Source organism: Podospora pseudoanserina, chromosome 2, assembly GCF_035222485.1.
Source record: "Podospora pseudoanserina strain CBS 124.78 chromosome 2, whole genome shotgun sequence".
Lineage (NCBI taxonomy): Eukaryota > Fungi > Ascomycota > Sordariomycetes > Sordariales > Podosporaceae > Podospora > Podospora pseudoanserina.
Genome location: NC_085921.1, coordinates 2,745,320 through 2,759,721, shown reverse-complemented (window position 1 = coordinate 2,759,721; position 14,402 = coordinate 2,745,320). Strand labels below are relative to the sequence as shown.

At 50.3% G+C, this 14,402-nt stretch overlaps 6 protein-coding genes and 1 non-coding gene across 7 annotated transcripts; 3 read left to right on the top strand and 4 right to left on the bottom strand.

The window, feature by feature from the left end:
* Positions 1 to 123: 123 nt before the first annotated feature.
* On the bottom strand, positions 124 to 238 carry QC764_0037960. Its single transcript has one exon. It is a non-coding gene; the product is annotated as a tRNA-Leu (tRNA).
* A 532-nt stretch (positions 239 to 770) lies between these two features.
* On the top strand, positions 771 to 2,480 carry QC764_206900 (uncharacterized protein; the record flags this gene model as incomplete). The annotated part of the gene is made up of 3 exons (XM_062944401.1): positions 771 to 1,349; positions 1,418 to 1,794; positions 1,844 to 2,480. The coding sequence occupies exons 1-3, from the start codon at positions 1,074 to 1,076 to the stop codon at positions 2,478 to 2,480; spliced, it is 1,290 nt and encodes a 429-aa protein (XP_062803221.1). The 5' UTR covers positions 771 to 1,073.
* Positions 2,481 to 3,378: 898 nt separating this feature from the next.
* Positions 3,379 to 4,071, bottom strand: QC764_206895 (uncharacterized protein; the record flags this gene model as incomplete). The annotated part of the gene is made up of 2 exons (XM_062944400.1): positions 3,379 to 3,739; positions 3,836 to 4,071. The coding sequence occupies 2 exons, from the start codon at positions 4,069 to 4,071 to the stop codon at positions 3,379 to 3,381; spliced, it is 597 nt and encodes a 198-aa protein (XP_062803220.1).
* Positions 4,072 to 5,229: 1,158 nt separating this feature from the next.
* QC764_206890 (uncharacterized protein) lies at positions 5,230 to 6,736 on the top strand. Its single transcript, XM_062944399.1, has 4 exons — positions 5,230 to 5,282; positions 5,342 to 5,458; positions 5,520 to 6,098; positions 6,159 to 6,736. Exons 3-4 carry the CDS (start codon positions 5,987 to 5,989, stop codon positions 6,527 to 6,529), a joined length of 483 nt encoding a protein of 160 aa, XP_062803219.1. The 5' UTR covers positions 5,230 to 5,282; positions 5,342 to 5,458; positions 5,520 to 5,986; the 3' UTR covers positions 6,530 to 6,736.
* Positions 6,545 to 8,099, bottom strand: QC764_206880 (uncharacterized protein). The gene is made up of 4 exons (XM_062944398.1): positions 7,559 to 8,099; positions 7,006 to 7,503; positions 6,849 to 6,924; positions 6,545 to 6,802 (listed from the first exon to the last, which is right to left on the bottom strand). The coding sequence occupies exons 1-4, from the start codon at positions 7,979 to 7,981 to the stop codon at positions 6,738 to 6,740; spliced, it is 1,062 nt and encodes a 353-aa protein (XP_062803218.1). The 5' UTR covers positions 7,982 to 8,099; the 3' UTR covers positions 6,545 to 6,737.
* Positions 8,100 to 8,494: 395 nt separating this feature from the next.
* Positions 8,495 to 10,709, top strand: QC764_206870 (uncharacterized protein). The gene is made up of 4 exons (XM_062944397.1): positions 8,495 to 8,744; positions 8,808 to 9,699; positions 9,768 to 10,067; positions 10,129 to 10,709. Exons 2-4 carry the CDS (start codon positions 9,339 to 9,341, stop codon positions 10,227 to 10,229), a joined length of 762 nt encoding a protein of 253 aa, XP_062803217.1. The 5' UTR covers positions 8,495 to 8,744; positions 8,808 to 9,338; the 3' UTR covers positions 10,230 to 10,709.
* Positions 10,710 to 10,843: 134 nt separating this feature from the next.
* Positions 10,844 to 12,849, bottom strand: QC764_0037900 (uncharacterized protein). Its single transcript, XM_062940255.1, has 2 exons — positions 12,233 to 12,849; positions 10,844 to 11,453 (listed from the first exon to the last, which is right to left on the bottom strand). Exons 1-2 carry the CDS (start codon positions 12,612 to 12,614, stop codon positions 11,170 to 11,172), a joined length of 666 nt encoding a protein of 221 aa, XP_062803216.1. The 5' UTR covers positions 12,615 to 12,849; the 3' UTR covers positions 10,844 to 11,169.
* Between the last annotated feature and the right edge of the window lie 1,553 nt (positions 12,850 to 14,402).

Sequence of the window (14,402 nt, the reverse complement as noted above, 5' to 3'; positions counted from 1 at the left end):
GCATGTGAACACATGAATGTGATTACATTGTCCGGATACCTCCTATGCCGGCAAGGATGATGCTGTCAATTCACTCACAGCAAAAAGAACATTGGCTCCACCACACACAGGTGCAAAAGTGAATGACTAGAGTGAGATTCGAACTCACGCCCCTTACGAGACCACGGAACTCTTGGTGGAGTTGGAATCAAGGATCAATACCTTAACGTGGCGCCTTAGACCGCTCGGCCATCTAGCCTTGGATATCTTGTAGAATGTTGTGGTGTTGCTGAAGCGAGGATGAGGTTTTAGTTGTAGTGTGCCACAGCCCCTGAGTGTAAGATAAATGCTAGATGAGGTTTCTACAATTTGCTTGGTGTGAACTTAAAGGTTGCCTTGCTGTGTCAAGTTGTGTTTCAATAACAGAAGCTTCTATCCGCGAGATGTAGCGGCTTTGTTAGTACTCTGTGAATAACCTCACTTTTTGGGCCGTCACATATATGCCATAAACCACCAAACATTCTCACTCAAGTTGCCAGCGCCGTGACATGGGAAGTCCTCACATGTGTAATTATCCAGCTCCCAAATCACAACCTCGCATACATAATTGCCTTTGCATTCATTCATCCTAATTTGAGGCACAAAGATAGAGCTAGACAGTGTGGCCTACTTCAACTGTCGATTAGGGATTCTGAGTTTTGTCAACTCCTGACTAGATTTTACCTTCCAACCCACTTGTTTCAACTTTGTCTTTACCGGGAAGGCGCCTATGCATGTTGACCGGCGCTTCCTCCTTCCCCGTTCTTGACACATCTGATTCCGCTACCCCTCGTGGGTTTTATATCATCCATTGGCCAATACCGCGAGCCGAGAGCTTTTCCCTTAAAAAAACCTTTTCAGCTTGACCCAGAAGTCTTCAAAAAGCAAAGGAAAAGATCCCAAGCTGGTTTCTTTCTTTTGCGACCTGACCCAGTTCAATTCTCTTCCATCTGTTGCCCAGACTCTTCTCTCTTCCTCGGCAACAAACGATCGCAACCAGCGGTAGACGACACTTGAAAACCCTCCTTTGCTTACCCAAACCCGAAGGAAAAACAATGGCTCGCGGAAACACCCCTGGCCCTCGCGGCGGCAGCTCTCGTGGTGGTCGCGGTGGCTCTCGTGGCCGTGGTGGTGGACGTGGCGGAAGCCGTGGCCGTGGCCAATACGTCGGCGCCGGACACGCCGCCTCCCTCACCGCCATCCGCGAGAACCCCGAGGGTGTCCTTTCGGACATCAAAAATGTTTCGTCCTCACCTGCCTCTGGCGGGTTTAACCTCCGCCGCGACCCGCCCAGCTATCATGCTGGTAGCAACTGGTTCGGCCCCGTCAGCGTTAGTGACCAGCCAGCTCCCTTGTCGCCATCTTCTTTCCTGTAGCTCAGCTAACGAGTTGGTTGTAGGGTTCGGTGTTGCTGAGGTACTTCAAGTGCTCACCCGACTCCCCCGAGTCTTACCAGTTTCAGACCATTAACAGCGGCGAGGGCAACCCAGACGGCATTGCTTTTGCCATCGTCCATGAAGATGATCAGCCTTTGTGGAGGAGCCACGGCATTGTTTACATCAATTCCAGGCATTATTTGCTCCCCGGATACGATGAGAAGAAAGCTGCCCTTGTTGCCCAGCATCAGGAGGCTACGGAGGAAGAAAAGGTCCATCGCAGTATTAATGCCACCACAGAGAACATAAAGTTTCGTCGTTATGGCCTTGAGGATGGTCCCGACATGGAAATCTTTGGCCTGTATGGGAATATCTCTCGCATTATTGTCCCTGGCGAATGGTAAGTCAGTCTGATCTCTACACTACAACAGTCACTAACCATATATCAGGCAGAAGAAGAAACACGAGAGCCCCATCCTCGTCGGTTGCAATAACACCCCCAGTGTTAAGCACACCCCTGGCCTCCACTCCCCCATCGCTGTATTCGAGACCCTTCCCGATGACGACCGCGTCCAGTACATCTCGTGGTTCCGGATTGAGGAGATTGAGTTGTTTGCCGCCAATTCTGCTGCGCTGGCGAAGAACTTGCACCAAGTCGGGATGGATGGTGGTGTGGATACCGAGTGGGCGACTTTGAAGTTGTCCAAAATTTTGCCAGGTGACGCCCAGTATAGGCGTTATCCGAGCTGGGGAAAGACTGAGAAGAGGCAGTTCAAGCTCGGACAAGAGATTGAGCACTTGCGCGCGGTGGAGGACAAGGGCTCGGACGAGGAAGGTCTCGTGGGGGAGCGCGAGATCAACGTGGCCGGGCAGCCGGTCGCGGACGAGCAGGCGCTCGTGAGCGAGGAGACTGGCGCGGTGGTCCCTGCTGAGACGAAGGAGGAGGAGGAGGATTTGGTGGAGTTGGTCCGTGTGCTTTCTGAGGACGAGCGGATGCAGGCCTTGGTCAAACAGGCCGAGGAGGTTTTGACGGCTCGTGAGAAGGAGCGTGTGGTGGAGGATGTGGTGGAGGAGAAGGAGGAGTAAATGTTTGGTATTTGTTTGGTATTGTATGATAGTTTGGTATGTTGACTTGATAATTGGTGTTCAAAGTCGCGTTGTGTTGTCTTCAATATGTGACTTGTGGATTTGGTGATCGCTTCTTCTTGTTTATTGTTGACTCTATTATGGTTGTTCTTGTGCATATGTATTCACGACAGCCAACGCCTTTTACACCGTGACTGTGAATGAAGGAGTCACACTTGAATGTCTACAAAAGGCCTTCATCTTTCTCTTTCTCGTTGCATTTTTCCAGGAAAATTAAATAGTGATGATCTCAAAGATGGCAGACCGAATCGCCAGCACTTGCAGCCAGGAAGATGCAAACACAAGTAGCCAGCAAGCGACATATATACAAGTAGCCAACAGGAGACACATACAAGTAGCCAGCAAGGGGCAGACACAAGCAGCCAGCAAAATGCCACAAGCAAAATGCCAAACAGCCCTGAAGCTGGCTCTCGTGCTGCGGTCATATGGCCCCTGATCGCCGAGATCAAATACTACAAAAATTACAGAGGCAGAAGAGTTGCTGCAAAAGAACTTGAACAGATCCTCGAACTGGCTCACCCGAGAACAGCGAGAAATCTTACACACGACGTGAATGGCTGAGAGTGGGCAACTGCAGAACACTGCGGTTGCGGTGGAGGCTGCGTTGACGGGTGAGCTGGAGGGTTTGAAGAGGCGGCACCAGGCGGACAAGAGGGAGCAGAGTCAGGGGAGGGAGGCGAGGCATCAGAGTGCGGAGAGGGAGTTGAACAAGATTTTTGGGGGTGGATGGTCAGGGGGCCGGGATGGGTGAGGCTGGGTTGGGTGGTGTTTGATTTTGTCTCATTTCTGTGATCTCAACTCCCCACAACATTCATTAGACATGGTTGTTTTGGAGCACCTATGCAGCTACACTGATATAACTCGCCCTCACTGGCGCGGCTGTCAACCCAACAGTGTCGACGAATGTGGTCAAGTTGAAGCCGAATGTCTGTCCTACTTGCTGCCTTGTCACGTTGAAGCCTTCTGGAGTCTCATACAACAGGCTGACGTATTTGTGGGCGTAAGGGGGGTTTTCTGCCGGAGGCGAAGGACCGACGTAGGTGATGGGGCCGGTGGAGGAGGATGTCAGGGTGTAGATTGGGTTGCTGACGCCAGCAACAGAGACAGTCTGCCCGGAGAATTTGAAGCCCGTAATGAGGGCGTGGAGGTTGGTGCGGCGAGGGCCGGAGGAGGGGTTTTGGAAGTTGGAGGGGCTGTTTGGGGATCAGTAGGAGTCTGGGAGGGTGAAGGATGTTGGCCTTACACGTCAAGGTCTGGGAGAGGTCAGTATTGTCATGTACAAGGGAAATGGACACATACCAATGAGAAGCCAGACATATGTGCCATTCAGCGCGACATCGCTGGTGCCAATGGTGGGTTGTCGTGCAGTCTCTGTTTTGGTGAATCTTGTTCCGGGTTCGATGGTCGCTTTTGTGCCGTATATGACTTCCAATCTGGCTTCCACAGCTGGAGTAAAGCCAACAGGGGTCTGGGCAGACACCAGACCCGCAAACAGGGTGGCTGCGAGGGCGGATGCGGTGGTGAAAAGCATGGTCAGTTTCCAAGTTTGTGTCAGTGGTGAAGGTGAGCCAGTGAAGGGGAATAAGGTGAGACTACTGGGTGTAATTATACATCACCACAAATGATGTTGAGATATCACGACAGTTTCACTGTAATTGCTTTGCATCCAGGTACCCATCCGGGAGCCGGAATGGTTGGTGGGTAAATTGGTTGATGGAAAGCATCCGAAATGCCCAGCCAACGGGAGTGATGTGATGTAGGAGAGTGACATTCAAAAGCAATCTATCTGTAAATTTTCCCCGCAGTAACCTCCGGCAGACAAGCAATGGAAGTGTACAGAATAGACCCATCACGGATGATCTCGATCTCCAGTCAGGTTACGACATTGGTAAATGTAAACAAAATAGCAAAATATCAAGCCGACACGAAGGATGAAGTGTCTGGCAGCGTTTCTCCATCATTGTCACGACCATTTCTGGGACCTGTGGTCGAAAAAAAAGTAAGTGTGGTGGTTGAAGACCGATAAAAAGAGAAGATGTCAAAAAGTATTGGGCCTCGAACTCGCAGCTTCAGAGGGAGGTGGTTGGGCTTACGCTCGACCCACGTTTGGTGGTGACTGTTCAGAAGGAGTCAGCCACTCGTCGCGGTTAACCACAGCGCCACAGAGCTTTCTTACCGTGCAAGTTGTTTGTTTGATGAGAGTGATGGCGAGCGTCGGGTATATATAAGGAAGGTGCTGCTAGTCGAGTGTGGAAGGTGCGAAGTGGGTTGCTCCTGCCTGTGAACATGGGCTTGACTGACCACAGGGGGATTAGCATGGTGGGCGTCGAGAGTTTGCTCCAATTCCTGTTCCCTTTGAGCCTCAAGCAGGATATAGTCCAAATACAGGGATGTAATGATGTGGTGGCACTTACTTCTTGTCCCATGAGAGTCTCAATACTAAGTCAGTTGTCGGTGATATAGATTTGGCTGTGTGAGTAGTCGCACTGGAGAAAGCTTATGCATGTATAAATCTGTACTAAAGGCCCATACAATGTCGGGTAGCTTGCCGAAACTCGAAGGTCAATGGGAATAAGAATAGCACCTGCACGCCAAGCAATATTCCCCAGCGGCCTTGCATAATACGAGAACTGGGTTTTCGTGTTCTCCAACTTCTACAAGATTAATTGACATCATCCTCCAGCCATCTGTAAGACGAAGAAACCGACTCCAGAATGGGTATCCAGTTCGATGCCACCTTTGGTGAGTTCCGAGACCGGAATTTGCCTTTTTGAGATGGCCAACTGCATGCTCTTTCGGAGACAACCGAAACCTGGAAGCGTTGAGCAAAAGGCACTGCCACCACCTTGAGCTCATCTGCATATTCGTGCGAGATGGCCCAAAATTGGACTGGATCAGAGTTCGCAATTGCCATGCTGGTAAGAAATAGAGTTGCGCCGCCAACAGTCGTTAGCATGACTAAAAAGACTCTACAAAAAGTATCCAAAGTGTTCTAATTCTGGCTCAGAAGCAGTGTCACCTGTCACCCCGCACTATTGTGTTACTCTGGATCGGAATCAGGGCTTGGTAACATGGAATATTGGTATCACTTGACGCCCTGCTCACACCTGAGAGTCAACGACCGCCATGGGTAGCCTTCGATGGCTTGGAAGTATGGGCCGCTACAGCTCGTATTCTACAAGGTTACCAAGAACGCCAATATCACTTACACAATAGAAACATGACTGGAATATCTGAGCACTTGTCAGTAGACTTGAGCATGGAAACACGAAAATGAAAACATCAAACTATTGAGTTGGCATCTGTTCACGAAGTCAACGCATCGCCATGAGAAGATCGCCAGGCCGGCTATAAAAGCCCCAGCACCCACTTATCCTCTCATCCCATCATCACCTCCCACCATCTCAGATCCCATTCTCTCAAATTTCAACAATCCAACCACCAAAATGCTCCTCACCAACCTCATCACCCCCCTTGCCTTCCTGGCAGCCACCGTCTCAGCCATCGGCTCAGCTCGGGTAAACAACAAGTGCACCTCCAACGTTTACGTTTGGCCCGGTACCTATCCCCCATCCCCCTCTCTCCTCCACGTTTTTCAACCAGCTAATCCCCCCTCAGTCGGAACCAACATCACCGGCCCCTACGGCCTTTCCGGCACAGTAGGCTACTACGCCGAGTCCTTCCACGTAGACCCCAACACAGGCGGCCGCGCCCTCAAGATCTCCTCCCACCCCGACGGCCTCTACACCCCCGGCACACCCCAAACCATCTTTGCCTACAATCTCGACGTGGGCACCAACCAAGTCTGGTTTGATCTGAGCAACGTCTTTGGCAACAACCCCGCCTTTGTGGGCAAGAAGATCACCGTCAAGAGCGCTGACCCGGCTTGCACGCAGGAGATTGTTTGGCCTGCTGGTGTGCCGCCCGCGGGCAGCCAGGTCAGGGTTTGCAGCGCCAGCAGCAATGTTGTGTTGACTCTTTGCGCCTGAGGCTGGGGTGCAGTCGGAGGAATGTTTAAAGCTGTGGGATTCTGAGGTGTCGAGAATGTCTGTTTCCTTTACAGGCTGGGAACTTGTGATTAGCCAAGACTGTTTCAAAAGATGGCTGTACGCTTGATCTGAATCAACCATCAAAATCGTCACATTCTTAATCTAGTCGTACGAGTCTATCATATACCGGGTTCAGTACACCGTCACCTCATTCTGTTGAACCATGTCCATGTCCATAGTCCGCTTTCCAACCACCAGGTAGTTCGTCAAGCCCTGTTCAACGTTAGTGTCAATCAACAGCAATGGCTAAGGAACTTACACCCATCGATATCCTCATCCACTATACTAGGCTGTGTACACGCATTCATCTGCTCAATCGTCTGCAACGGGCTGTTCTGTATTCCCACATCATCAGCATCTCTTTCGTCTCCACAAAAGGGGCTCAGGCACCACCCCCAATACCAATCGACACTTACACTCTCTTTCGCACAGTTCGTGTTGAACCAACACGGCGCATCCAAAATCCTCTGCAACGCATCCCCCTTCCACCCAAACAAATAATCCCCATGCGTCCCAAAACCCGTCGCGTCCCCAAAACTCCACACAAATGGGCTGCTCCCATCCTCAGGCCACTCCTCATTGTTGAAAATCTTGGTATCCCAAACCACCTCGTAGAAAACCTGCGGCATTCTCACAGGGTGGCTCGCTGGGCAGGGACCACCGCTCTCGAAAGTTCCATACTCAGGGTAAGACATGTGCGCCATGTGATCGGGGGAGTCCAGATTCTTGCCATCCCAGCAAGTAGGAAATCGGACGGAGGTCATGATGCCTTCTGGGCATTTTCTTGTCGGGAAGGCCATCGTTTCTGGGGCGCGCGAGGTCCAAGTATCCATGCAGACGTATGTGAGTTGACGGAAGCGGGCAGCTTCCTCGATTGTCCGGGCATTGAGGTCACCGACGAACATGCGAAAGCCCTGTTTCACTGGTGATTAGCACAATCCAAGGCAGGCAGAAGAGATATTAACTGACTGGTTGGAAGGCCTGAACATTGCTCTTCTGATTCCTGTCATAGATGGCATCCTGCATGTAGTAGATGGTCAACCCTCCCTTGGCCTTTTCAAACTGGTTGTTCCCTAGTTGTGGCACCCTCTTGTATGTTCCATTTTTGGCCTTGAAGTAGAGCACGGCTGTCCAGTAGTTCGAAAAGTCCTCGGCAAACTGACAAGATGTGCAGGTGGATAGTTCGGGAAGGTCGAGCGAGGGATCCATGCTGGCGTTAAAGGCATCGCCGCCCACTATTTGATGGACGTGTGTTGAGGGTATCATCCCAGGGTTGACGAGAGGATCCAAGCGCTGTACTGTAAGCGCACTGCAATGAAAGCGAACGATTGCGTGGGCTCCTGTCGATAGCAACCCCAGGATGGGGAGCAACAACGAGAATGACGCACGCATTCTTGCCAGTTGGATGTAGAAGCTTTGAGTTATGATATGTTTGAGCGAAAACCTTTAACCCATAGGCCAGAATAAATCGGGGAACAAAACGAAGGGTCAAGGAAGTATGGGGCCTTTGTCGATGCCCGGGACCCAGGTATACATGCCGTCACTTTGAACCCGGTAACTGAGAGGGGATATTGATTACCGAAGCGCAATCTATCAACATCCTACATTAGCCGCAAGAAAACCATATCTTGCGCTGCAGGAGTGTTGATACATGTCTTGTCGGGGGTAATGGACGGGCGACATGAGGCTCTGATTGGTTGCCGTATTGACAGCACATATTGCTTCCATGCCGTGTAGATTGATGATGATTATCCTCTCTTGAGGGGTGGCAGTTTGTCAGTAGACTGAAGCCAAAAAAAAAAAACGTGGTCCAATCTTCAGTGGCATGAAGCCTGCGGGGTAATTATAAAGAAGGCAGGTGCTGGTCTCCTTGAAGTTTGGGCTGCTTGGAGCTCAATGGTCACTCTTTCCGCCACTCAACATGCATTTCCTCACAATGTGGTGTTTAGCAATTCTTTTCTTTAGTACAATGGTGTCTGCTCAAGCGTCAAACACTCAGTGTCCCGACTCCGAATTAGCTTGTCACGATGTGATGAATTCCTCGCAGTGTATAGCGGCTTTGATACTCGACAATCCTCAACGGGCGACGAAAAATGCTTTGATCGAGTGTGTGGAACATGAGGGGACAGCGAGCAGTCTACCAGGAGCCCAGAAAGTGAGTGACATGAGGCGACATGACATTTGATCAGTGAGACTGACTGGTACATCCTAAATGCAGTACTGCCGTTGTCTGGGTTGTCATGTCCCCGCCATTAATGCCAAGCTTGCTGAGCTATTCTGTTCATAAAACGAGTGATGGCTGGCTGGCAAGGGAGGTTGGAATAAGGTTTTGACATGGAGACTGAACAGCTTCCAGGTTGCAGCTGGCGGCAAAGATTCGGTGGCTTTGAAACGCCCCCAGAAGATTGGCTCACATGAGTTTCTCGGTGTGAAACACAGCGTGAGCACTAGACTAGGATAATTTTGGCATGCACTTGACCCAGTCAGATGTCACCTCGGACACACGGTGCTTAATGTGTGTGACTAAGGGCACGTGCATCTCACTCAGATCCCAAAACATGAGCTCGCGAGGATTAAATCAAATCGTACTCCCTTAAAAGACTCAGACCTGTTCTGATCCTTTTGCTGATACATTTCCCAGCCCATCCATCCAGCATCTGTTGTACCAATTATCCAGCTACCCCCACCAACCCCTCCCGGCCTCCTAAGCAACCATCACTTCCCCAGTCATCATCACCCAAAGCCAAAAATGTCGCTCGCCTTCAAAGTCATCACATCTTTCTCCTCCATATTCACCGCAACCTACAGCACGATCGAGTCCCTCATAACTTCCCCCAACCAGGATACCAACCACCAACAGGACCATGCCTTCCAAGCCCCTTCCGCCACCGATAAACGCAGCCCATGTCCGATGGTCAACGCTCTCGCAAACCACGCCTACCTTCCCCGAGATGGGTCCAACGTCTCCCTCCTCAAGCTCATCCAAGCCGCCAAAGAGGGCATCAACCTCGCCCCCGACGCAACCCTCATCGTCGGCCTCAAAGCCCTCCAAACCTCCACCACTGGCAGCTGGTTAACCTTCAACCTGGACGACCTGAACAAACACGGCGGTGAGCTCCCCCCCCTGCCACACCCATGAGTAAGCAACGCTGACACATGTCCCCCACCTCTCCCTCAGTCATCGAGCACGACGCCTCCCTCAGCAGAAAAGACGTCTTTTTCGGCGACAACCACTCCTTTTCCCCCGAGACGTGGGAAACAGTATTTAAACACTTTCGAGGACTGGAGAAAATCCCCCTCCAAGTTGCCGCAGCGGCCAGGAAGGAAAGAGTGGAGAGCGCAAGGGCTTCCAACCCGGAATTTAGCCTGACCGAGGATCAGAACAGGTTCTCCATTTTGGAGACCAGTCTGTATCTCATGGTCTTTGGGGAGGGAACGCAGGGGAATGCGCGGACTGATTGGGTCAAGGTGCTGTTTGGTATGTTCTTTTTTATCGTATCAACAAAATGATGATTGGGCTTGCTGACATGAAGTGACAGAAGAGGAGAGGCTGCCGTTTCAGGAGGGGTTTACGCGGTCGCCTACGATGCTGACTCTTGGTCAGATTTTAGAGTTGCATAAGAAGGTGGAGGCCGTTTAAGCACCGGGCTGAGGGTCATGTAGGGGGGCTGAAGGAAGAGAAGTAGTAACCCCTATTTTGGCTTCAATGATACCTAATCATTTTGAATACTTCCAGATTTGCCCCATCATTTTGGCAATTTTGTAGAGCTTGGATCGGCCCATGAAATCCAGTGAGGCAACCAAATCGTCAACATGATGTGAATGTCTCGCTTTGAGCTAGGGATCCTCCGCACCAAAGAGCTAGTTTCAACCACAGCAGAAGCTGCAAACATGCCTGCTGAATTGGCGCAAGAATCCAAGCCATACTTCCAAGAATGAAGGGAAAGTAAATTCCCTCAGCTGGTTTGGCACAGACTCGTTATGTCATCACCTTTTTGACTTGTACCCTCTTCTACCTAGACCCGTTATGGATAAAATACTAAATATTGCGCCAAAATGTTAAGTACTTTCGACAATCTTTAAAGGTCTATTAATTACTAGTAAAATATATTAACTGTCCTTTGAGCCTGTAGTTGCGGTTGCAACGTATACATTTCTGCCCCTACAACCTCGTACATGATCTTTACCACGCTGTGTTCTTCTGCAGAATGCGATACCATACCGTGATGCACACAGTACCATGTCAAGCCAGCAAGAGGTTTTAAGGGCATGCCTATTGTATTAAGCCCCAATTCCAAGATACAGTCTACATGATCTCCTATCTGATGGCTCCTGCAGCACCCGAATCGGGCTGTCATCCTTCCCGCGAGACATAGCATATGTAAGATAAGTGAACAATGGTTGTGAAACTTACGCGCCACCACAGGCTTGTTGGCGTCATCCGGTCTCTGATGTACTCCGTTCCCTTATTTTCGTTGACGAAAGAAATCCGAGTCAGCTGCTCTCCACAGGCTTGAAAGATCGCGCGGGCTGATCTCAGCCATCGTTTATAACAATTGCTCAGGCGTGGGTACAGCCATTCACAATGATGGCCTCACTCTCGACCGCCCCCTCTTCATTCCCCACCAGTCTTCAAACGTACAAGAAGACATCATAGGCTCATCTGTCATCACCATTTGTTCAAGCCTTTTGAAGCGTTTGAACATGGGGGCAAACTCGTTGATCTTGTATGGCTCATCTGTCTCGTATGGCCCATCTAGCTGGTATGAATCGTCTGACTCGTCCGGATCGACATCGATCATAGATAGATCAATGCTGCCGTAAAGAGGAGGGCGAGTGATATGTGGGAAATATCTGTGGATTTCTGAAGTGGAGCCGTATTAGCATGACATGAAAGATATGGGCAACTATAAAGAGAACGAACTTACCATAGATATCATATGGAGTCCAACCGCCCCTACACTTCTTTATCTTTCTATCCCCCTGGTTCCAATATCCAAATTGAGCTGGGCGAAGTAGCCAAATTGAAACATCTGGAGGTCGACGAGCTTGGACAACCTGAATGCCTGCTTCAGTGCTAATGCCATCCAATCCCAGAAGCATCGCTCATCCCACGTATCAAGACACCCCACGAATTGTCGCGAATGATGATTCGAAGAGTCTGGACACTGGGGCAGCATCTTACCAGGAGCGCATGAAGTTGGTCGCTGAACATCAAACTCCCAAGATGGGGTCTCACTGTCAACACCTGGACCGATGAGAGAACGGACCAGCAGTGTCCTATTGTAATCCCAGATAACGGCCGGCACTTAAACGAGTCATAATAGAACTCATCTTCAAAGCCGTCCATGGATAGCGTCTTCAAATTAGGCATTTGGGCTAGGACTTGGAGGCTTGTAACGGATCGATGGGGGCGGGGGGTAAGCCGTCTGCAAAACATTTGGATAACGTATTAATTCGCTCCTGTCGGGGTTGTTGCAGAGGATGGTGAGAAAAAGTAGGTGGGTACCGCATTTGTCGACAGGACCACGCCCTGAAAGCGTTGATTTGCACCGGATTGATGTGGCTGAGGACCCAATTGTGACGTACAGCGCAGCTAACTACAATCAGCAGGATGTCCATATCATTTCGGTATAAACATACGTAGCGACTGGTGCTGTCCCTCCTTTTGAAGGTATGTCATCCAATCATATCCACTCCCCTCCACATCAATCCCCAGTGCCAACGTGCGAAAAAGGACTGACCTCAAGATCAAGCGGAACCGCCTGCACACCAGAGACAGCCGTCTCTTCTGATTGAACGTGATTGTCTGCTGTGGGAAGATAAGACAGAGCAGTTCAGTGGCAAGTGTGTCGAGCGTGGCTGGTTGGAACTCCTCCGTGACTAGTTGGGATTCCTCCGCCGCCCTGATGATACCAAATGTGGAGCGTTTGCTGGGCTGGGTGTCGTCATCTCGATCAGAGTCGCGGTCGTCGAGTTTACGTTTGAGCGCGTCGCCGTGATTCCGAGACGGCGTCGTCACCATGATGGTACAGCCGTTGGTAGTTGTCAAACACGACGGCGATACGGTGGGTGGACTGCGGGATGTAAGTTGCAGGTTGAAGAATAGGTGCCAGATGGCGTTGAAAAAAGGTGGACGTGCCAAATGGTGTGCAGTTTATAATAGAAGTAGCGAAATATGAGTGCTCCTTCCCTGTTTGCCAGGTGACGGGATGGATGTTAATTTTCAAGTTGGTCTGGCAGGAGCAATGGTCGCTGGCTGACAACTTGGAAAGAATGATGGAAAAAACTGAAAATCTTTTTGAAATGCATTGACATATCCAGTCTAATAACAGGTAAGAATGACAAGCAAAGTCGTCCATGTGGTAACATGTCCTCAGGGGACATGAGAGTTGCCTGCTTGAGATCTACTTATCAAACTGGTATCTCAGACTCTGTTGCCACCACACGCACGCCATCCTTCCCGGGAATCATGCGCTTGATGGATGCGGAGTGGAAGCCAGGCATCGGTGAGTCGTCCCCTCGTTTTTGATGTATCCCCACCGCAGCACTGTGGTTTGATTGTTTCTCTGTCGGTGCAAAATGCTTTTTGGTGCCAACCAGTGTCCTTGAAAACCACGAATACCGAATCCCCACCATCAGGAGAGTGACGGGAATGGCGAATATCCATTAAACCCAGAATGCTGCCAACTGTGCAGGCAGGAAGGGAAGTGCAAACAAAGTTGCAATGCACGTCCCTGGCAAAAACCACATCGTCACATCCGCAATCGTCTTCATCGACCGACTGTCTTTTCTCGCCCATTGAGCAATGGAGATGCCTGAAGCGGTATCATATCAATTGATTATGTTGTACAACTGCCACACAAGTCAGCATTGCTTCAGCAACACTTGAGGATGCACATGATCTTTTGTTATGCACTCGGGACCGTGACTCACCACGTTCAACTGGTTCTTTCCCCGTTCTTTGAGGTACTGAAACCGAAAATGCCACTGTTCCACCCGCTGTTCAATCTCATGCGCCGCCTTCTTCATGCGAGTGACGCTATCCCCGTGAGGATCTACCCAAAACCCGGCGTGTTCCAACGATCTCACCACCGCCCCAAGGCTATTCATTTGCTCTGTATGATCTTCAATCTTGACAAGAGCCCTTCAAATTGCCTGCCGCCCGTGCGTCGCCTTATCCAATGTCCTCTCGTCCTTCTCTGCATCTGGTGACCATGGGTTCAATTTGCTTAGGTTTTCAACTTTTTGAATGACTCTCTGCCACTTGAGACTGTCACCGCAGGCGTACTCCATAGTTTCCATAGCCGGTAAAATTCATGCCGCGACATGTTTAATGTTGGAGGGTGGGTAAAATCGTCTTCCGATTCGTGGTCGATATTCAGCTTTTCCAAACAAGAAACAAAGTGCTGGCACGGTGGGCGTGGTTGTTGGTGAAGGTGGGTCAGTAAGGGGGGCCATGCTGGACAGTAAGAAGAACATCTTGCAAAGGATAGCCTGCCCATCGTCTTGGTTCAGAGTTGGGTGAATCGATAATGATGTATTCATGCTCTTCAGGCCTGGGATGGAACAAGATTCTGTTCGAGGCCTCATGGCCTAGCTTCCGCAAACCCTCCATGACTTGAAAGAGTAGAAGACTGTGAATGCGTGCCGTGCGAAAGATCCATTGTGCCTTAAATATGCAGCCGAGAGCCGTTGTGAGTCGCTCACTCTGCCTTACCCTGCAACACGTGGTCGCTCATTGGACTTTATCGACTTGGCTGGTCTCTCACAATCTTGCCATAACTTTACACATGAGAACAAATATGAACAC